The 8,015-nt window shown below is 38.6% G+C and overlaps 1 protein-coding gene across 2 annotated transcripts in view; it reads left to right on the forward strand.

Moving 5' to 3' along the window:
- Window positions 1–3,619, forward strand: part of CHD2 (chromodomain helicase DNA binding protein 2) — a 122,682-nt gene extending 119,063 nt beyond the window's left edge. For both annotated transcript variants that reach the window (XM_089653101.1, XM_089653102.1), the window contains exons 38-39: window positions 1,235–1,487; window positions 1,945–3,619. In XM_089653101.1, coding sequence (XP_089509227.1) covers window positions 1,235–1,487; window positions 1,945–2,257 — 566 coding nt within the window. In that variant the 3' untranslated portion in view covers window positions 2,258–3,619. The remainder of the gene's footprint in view (window positions 1–1,234; window positions 1,488–1,944) is intronic.
- Window positions 3,620–8,015: the final 4,396 nt, after the last annotated feature.

Genomic DNA, 8,015 nt, shown 5'->3' on the forward strand with positions numbered 1-8,015 from the left:
GGTGAAAATAGATCAACTGTTGGAGCAATTGTTAGAAAATGGAAGAGGCTAAAGACGACTGTCAGTCTCCCTCGGACTGGGGCTCCATGCAAGATCTCACCTCGTGGGGTATCACTGATGATAAGAAAGGTGAGGAATCAGCCCAGAACTACAAGGGAGGAGCTGGCCAATGACATGAAGAGAGCTGGGACCACAGTTTCAAAGGTCACTGTCGGAAGAACACTACGCTGTCGTGGTTTCAAATCATGCATTGCATGGAAGGTTCCCCTGCTCAAGTCATCACATGTCCAGGCCCGTCTGAAGTTTGCTAGTGACCATCTGGATGATCCAGAGGAGGCATGGGAGAAAGTCATGTGGTCAGATGAGACCAAAGTAGAACTTTTTGGTCTAAACTTCCCTTGTCGTGTTTGGAGGAAAAAGGATGAGTTGCATCCCAAGAACACCATCCCTACTGTGAAGCATGGGGGTGGTAACATCATGCTTTGAGAGGGGTTTTCTGTGAAGGGGACAGGACGACTGCACTGTATTAAGGAGAGGATGAATGGGGCCATTTATTGTGAGATTTTGAGCAACAACCTCCTTCCCTCAGTCAGAGAATTGAAGATGGGTCGTGGCTGGGTCTTCCAACATGACAACGACCCGAAGCACACAGCCAGGATAACCAAGGAGTGGCTCCATAAGAAGCATATCAAGGTTCTGGAGTGGCCTAGCCAGTCTCCAGACCTAAATCCAATAGAACATCTTTGGAGGGAGCTGAAACTCTGTGTTGCTAAGCGACAGCCCCGAAACCTGACAGATCTAGAGGAGATCTGTGTTGAGGAGTGGGCCAAAATCCCTGTTGCAGTGTGTGCAAACCTGGTCAAGAACTACAGGAAACGTTTGACCTCTGTAATTGAAAACAAATGCTTCTGTATCAAATATTAAATAAAATAAAATATTTGTATCAAATAAAATATTAACACATTTTCTCAGGTGTTCAAATACTTCTGTTCAGCAGTGCAAGACAAATACATTCTTTAAAACTCATACAATGTGATTTCCTGAATAGTTTTTTTAAATTCTGTCTCTCAGAGTGGGAATGCACCTACAATGTGAATTTCAGACCCGTCCGTGATTTCTAAGTGGGAGAACTTGCACAATCGCAGGGTGTTCAAATACTTCTGTTCCTCACTGTATTATAGAGGTTAACAAAGGCTTGTACTGGAAATAATGACTTTTGTTGTATGTCATGTAGATCGTGGTGATTGGAGAGAGCGGAAATTTAACTATGGAGGCAATAGTAATAATAACCAGCCATGGGGAGGAGACCGCCACCACCAGTATGATCAACACCGGTACAAAGATCACCATTATTCTGATCGACGTCCTCATGGTGACCCTCGGAGAAATTCTGGAAACTACAGACCAAACCCTGGACCCCGCAAGAGGCCTTATGACCAGTATAATAACGATCGAGACCATCGTGGTCACAGAGATTATTATGACAGGTACCGAGATCTCACACTGCAGACACAGCTATATAGCCACAGGAGTGCCTAGGCACACTCATGTAACAAGAAATAAAACCCCATTTTCTGGGTGTAATTCCAGACAAAATATTCATCACTTTTAAGTGCTTGCTTGCTATAACATAGAAAATCTTCACTTTTTCGTTCAGCTTCATTTTAAAATATAAGATAAGAGGCACTTATCTCTTTCGGAGGCAGTAAAGTGCCTCATATGGCCCCAAAGATTCGGGTTATAAATACTGCTTTTATTTATTTGACATTTTTCTGTAGAAAAAAGGTCTGAAATGGATTCTGCTCCTCTACTCAGTTTGAATTTCAGATGAAATCAGGTGTTACATTTTACTAGAGATGATAAACCGTTAATATTCAGGTATCTATATTTTGGGGATTATACACAGATCTTTCAAAGAGATTTATAATCATTCTTTTTTTGTAGACATCATCATGACAACAAGAGGAGAAGATCAGATGAATTTCGTCCTCAAGGTTACCATCAACAGGATTTCAGAAGAATGGGATCTGATCATCGGCCACCAATGGGATATCATGGACAAGGACCTTCAGATCATTACCGCTCATTCCATCAAGAAAAACCTGGTGACTATAAAGGTGCCTCCCAGCAGTCCTCTTCTCTATCGGATCCTCGTTCTCCGCCAACTCAAAGATCTCCTCACGATTCCAAATCCCCCATGGACAGATCATTAGAACAGAGAAGTACAGACTATAATTGGAACAGTCGAAAAACATAGGACACCTGACCTTAGAATTCTAACGAAAGCCCACAATGGCCACTTGCCTAAAGTGGTCCTTGCTGCTATAGACTAAGCTCATTTTGAGAATTATGGGTTCTGGATAACCCACCATATAAATGGCTCATTTTTCTAGCTCCCGTGCCATGTGTGTGAATTCATCAGCTGTTTCTATCTACCATAAACTTGTTGAAAGTTTTTTTTTTTTTTTTAGCATTTCAAGTATTTCCCCCTTCTAATATGTTAGCAGGAACTGGGTGATAAAACAATTCTTTTTGGAAGAATGGGCACTGTGAGCATGGTCACTTTGTAATTTCAAGGTCTCGAAGATGATGGAATCTTGTGCTGTTGATGTGGCTCAAATGCTGAGTTGTTTGGTCGGAGTTACTAGCACACATTGGACTTTCAATGTTGTATTATGTCATTAATGGATCTCATTGTTATGAAAACAGGACCACTGTGGCTGCAGCTTCAAGGGGTTTACAAAGAGAATTATCCAGAGAGGCAGCTGGGGCCAATCGGGAATTAAGTTCGTGGTATGGACCCAGTGACAACCCAGATGTGAGCATTTCACAATGTCAACCCAGAATTTCTACCTGACCTGCACCCTCTGGCTAGGCCACACTTTCTAAAATGTGGAGATGTAAATAATTAAACTTCTCCTGAATTCTTTTGCACAAAAAGTGGCCACATTGCAAAGCTAAGAAGGCTTGACAGTGCAATCAAAATGTAATGCCTTTCTATGTGTATGTATCAGTATGGTGGGAAACCAGGTACACAGTGAAAGAGAGACCACCCCATCTTGTATTTTTGTACATAACATTTGGAAGAATTGTAGATTATGCAAGACATATTTTAAGATCACTTACTATATACCACCTCAGTGTTCTTTAAATACCAAAAAAAATACCATTCAGGGGGTGCAAGATTCCAGTATCAACTGTTTTATGTACACATTGGACAGATTTACTGTGCAAGTATCAGCTTTCATTTACCAGTTCTTTATGACACTTAACATTTATTAAATGAAATATGCATAATAATTCAATATATTAATGTTCTAGGAATCACCAGAACCGTTATTTTCGATGGTCGTTTCTAGAAATATGTAATGGCCTACATTTCTCTTGTTGGAGACTTGTTTGCTGGATATCTCTTTCTCACATGCTTCAGAATGAAGCCTAATTATATGTAACCAAAATGTGTGTACTGAAATTTTCTAAGACTGTAACCCTTACCCTACAGTTACATTTTTTTTCTGGAGCTAATGAGATGCCCATGATGAATTAACGATGGTGTTTAGTTGGTAAAAAATTGTATACAATCATTACAATCACCTCAAATAAAAAATTGTATCAAATACTTACTATAATTTTCCTTTCTTGGTGCCAATCCATGGCAACATACATGCGGTAGTATGCTGCAATGTTGGCACCAGGAAAATAGAAAATTGTATCAAATACTTTCTGTAATTTTTCTTTTCCTAGTGCCAATCCATGGCAACATACATTGGTAGTATGCTGCAATGTCGGCACAAGGAAAATAGAAAATTGTATCAATTACTTTCTGTAATTTTCTTTTCCTAGTGCCAATCCATGGCAACATACATGCGGTAGTATGCTGCAATGTCGGCACCAGGAAAATAGAAAATTGTATCAAATACTTTCTGTAATTTTCTTTTCCTAGTGCCAATCCATGACAACGTACATGTTATAGTATGCTGCATTGTTGGCACAAGGAAACAGAAAATTGTATCAAATACTTACTGTAATTTTCCTTTCTGGGTGCCAATTCATGGCAAAATACATAAGGTAGTATGCTACAATGATGGAACCAGGAAAACAGAAAATTGTATGAAATACTGTAATTTTCATTTGCCATGTTGGCACTAGGTAAATTCCTTAGCAGAGTTCATGTCATTTTTCTTTTTTAAAGGTTCTCCCATACATTTTGCCAAAATAATGTTAATTGAAAATGGAAGAAATCTGAATTCCAGTATTAGGCACTTAGTCATTTGTATGCCTTCTAGGACTTTTGTAGACATGCACCTGAAATTCGCAACTAGATCTGAGCCGCAGAGCGCAGTAATGACATACAGATTGATATACTTTTATAAATCTGTATACATTTGTATACATGAGTTAGAATCAGACTTAAATGATTCCATAAAATATCACATAGTAAGCTAACATTAGTCTCTGCATATATTTCCTAGACCATGGCATGAAAACCACGAAGGTATTAACTAAAATTAATTCTTGGATCTCAATCTGGCTAAATCTTGTCATGTTTGACCAGCATGAGTTTGGGGGAACGAATATATAAATCAACTCAAAAACATGAAACTGCTTGTTCAGAAAATATTAGGGATAAAAATAATTGCCAACTATGCACAATAGATGCAGCCATCTTATATGCGCAACCACTTTAAGCTGAATTAGGAAACGTAAGGTGTATTTCCACTTTTGCATTGGAATTTGAGGAAAAATTAACTTTATGTTTATTAAATATTTCATACCTTTTTATATGTTTCTCAGGAGAAAGTGTAATGACTGATTGCAAAGTTTATTGAACATTGTTATAGTGAGCCTGTCCCAGGTCTGTCCTCTTTAACATACAATGTAAGAAACCCAGCCACTGCACCTTTAACCCTTTGTTAGGGCAGACCGTATTCAAATCTAGTTACAATTGATAATGAAGATCTGTGAGCAAAGTCCAGCCAGGTTTAGTTATGGAAAACACAGCTACACAGCTCCATCATGTACAAAGAAAACTACCTAGGATTTTTCTTTGCAAGAGGGTCCAGAAAAGAGCATCTAAAAAAGGTAAGCTTCAAATTTTAAATATTTTTTTTTTAGGTTATCTATGTGAATTGGGGCACTTAGGAAATACAAACCCAATCTGGCTGCAAAAGTGGAAATAGACTTTAAGCTGAGTGAACAACATAGGCAGCCATTATAGGAGATAGTTTGTCGTCTTTCTAGTGGGTCACATTTGTAAAAGCTTGGTATCTGCAAGAGACTGACCTTTATAAGTGGCTTGTGCAACACAAAAATTATAATTTAGAGGGAAACTATCATCTTTTTCCAAATGACGCTGCATCGAAGGACCCAGCTGTTACCTTGTTCATTAGAAAAGCCTCTCTCTTGTACCCCTTTGGTTCTAGCTTTTCTGGGTAACAGAGGTGATACCAGGCACTTTATATTGCCCACTCTTGGGCAGGACTATTTAAAGTTTTTAAATGGCTTCGCTTTGTAAACTTTAATTTTTGTTCCCTTTGGTCTGTTAAATGTACAATTGAAAGTATGTTGTTATATCTGTCTGATGAGGGTAAAAAGTATACCTATTGATCTTGCCAGAAATCCTGTAAGCAGATAGTTTCTTGTGCTCTCTGTCTTTGCTGACCATTATCAGAATTGTTTCCAGAAATCTCTGTGGACTATAGAATGCCTTTCCCCTATGTTATGGAGGAGAGGGAGGTGTTTTGTAGTCGAGCCTTAGGGTGACAATGGTGCTCTTTCACGGATACAGTATGGTGAGTAAGCATGGTCACCCTAGGACTGGAATTGTATTACTAGCTGAATCACCAAGTGATAAAGGGAAAAAAAGCCTAAAAATATTAAAAACAATGCAGTCATTGCATTTTAGGACTGGTAATCTGCAATATTCAAGGTTTCATCAAAAAGTTTCTGCACAATTTTATATATATATATACATATATACATACATATATATATATGTTTACATTATATATATATATATATGTTTACATTATATATATATATATATATGTTTACATTATATATATATATATATATATATATATATATATATACATTATATATATATATATACATTATATATATGTATACATTATATATATATGTATACATTATATATATATGTATACATTATATATATATGTATACATTATATATATATGTGTGTATATATATATATATGTGTGTATATATATATATATGTGTGTATATATATATATATATATATATATATGTGTGCAGAAACTTTTTGAAGACCCCTCTTATTACATTTTTGCTGTTAGGCTCAGGTACACTTTAAGACCCCTGACTATCAGACCTGCAGAGCTGTCTCCTAGGTTTTAGCAAATTGTGTGGCTACATCCCTCTGATTATGAAATATATAAGCACATATGCCATTTTTAAAATAGGGATATCAAAATGGCTTATCTTTTGAGTCCCGCTTAAATAGCATACCCCTATTACTCAGTATTATGTGCTTCATCCATTTCAGGAAACAAGGAAATTCTGTTCCAACTATTAGAATTTGCACTTTTTCATTGTATTGAGGTATTTATGCTTAGTCTGGTATTACTACATACATTATCACTTTATGAGTGCCTTAGTAATTTAGTCTTTCACAGTGTTGTAATATAGTGGTGCCATCAATGATTGTCATCTTCATGGACAGTGGTGACTCTGCACAGTCAGTGTCCTGTGCAGAGGTGTGTGTTTTCCCTTAGTACTGTACAGATGCCCACTGAGAGGAAAGATTGTTTAGACCTTCTCTGACCAAGTTAAGGTTGAACTCCAGGTATGGTCTGTATTGCCTACTTACATTGGTCCAGCTTGGCATGGTATAAGTATGCATATTTTATCCTGATGGACCACTGGTGAAGTTGACAATCACTGTAGTAGTCAGCGCTACTACAGTGGTAGCCGTGCTCTTCCTGTTCTTGTTCCTTTCCTTCTGTACACTGACCACAGTGGGGCACTCCCTCGGCAGGGAACACCTTTTATTTCTCTGAAAGTGATTTGGAAAAATAATTTTTTTTATATAACAAAACAGGGCATAGTATACTTACCTGTTCATTGCAATGGATTTGTTCAGAGCAGCCCCGATCCTCCTCTTCTAGGGTCTTCCGTTGGCACTACTGGCTCCTCCCCCCTTCTGAGTGCCCCCATAGCAAGTGGTTTGCTTTAAAGGCACTCGAGCCTGAGCTTTGCTGTGGGTGTCCATTGACCCCCGCCCTTAACTTCCTGCTCACAGGCTGTGATTGACAGCAGCAGGAATCAACGGCTCCTGCTACTGCCTCCATGGCCAGTGAGGAGAGGGAGAGTGGAGAGAGCTCATGCTCTCGGGCACAGTGCTGGATCAGGCTCAGATAAGTAGTGGGGGGAGTGGGAGCTAAGCACAGAAAGTTTTTCTATCTTTTTAGAACTGAATAAATGGTTACAAGGTGTTATTTAATTGGAGGTGCAGAGGAAGGATGGTGACCTCACAATCTCCACTTTGTCCAATCAGGGACGCCTTTCATTTATTGAAAAGAAAATACAGGCATTCTTTAAATGGCGGCAGTGCCAAGTGAGCAACCCCCAGTAGTCAGTGTGCAGATAGGAACTGGAAGATAGTAGCTATCACTGTTGGAGTGCCAACTACTATAGTGATTTTCAGCTTCCCCAGTGGCCCATCAAGTATGAAATGAGACAGGATAGCACAGCTCCAAGCTCCATGTATAATTCTTAGATCCTTCACTGATCCAGGAACTCTAAGAATAAACCCAATCTGAGTAAAATGCACAAAAGGGGCATGGCTTAGGGTGGGGACTGAAAGCGGGTTGCATTGAATATACCCCACGATGTGACATTTATGGAGTGCAGCTTCATTTTCTGCCTTGCTAGGTATAAACTATGCATATTTACCTTGGTTCAAGCTGGACCAAGGTAAATATGTAATGCAGATAATACCTGTAGTTCAGCTATAACCTATCTTGCAAACC

The sequence above is a fragment of the Staurois parvus genome, unplaced genomic scaffold (assembly GCF_062004578.1).
Source record: "Staurois parvus isolate SC_StPar_1 unplaced genomic scaffold, SC_StPar_1.0 ptg000698l, whole genome shotgun sequence".
NCBI classification, from domain to species: domain Eukaryota; kingdom Metazoa; phylum Chordata; class Amphibia; order Anura; family Ranidae; genus Staurois; species Staurois parvus.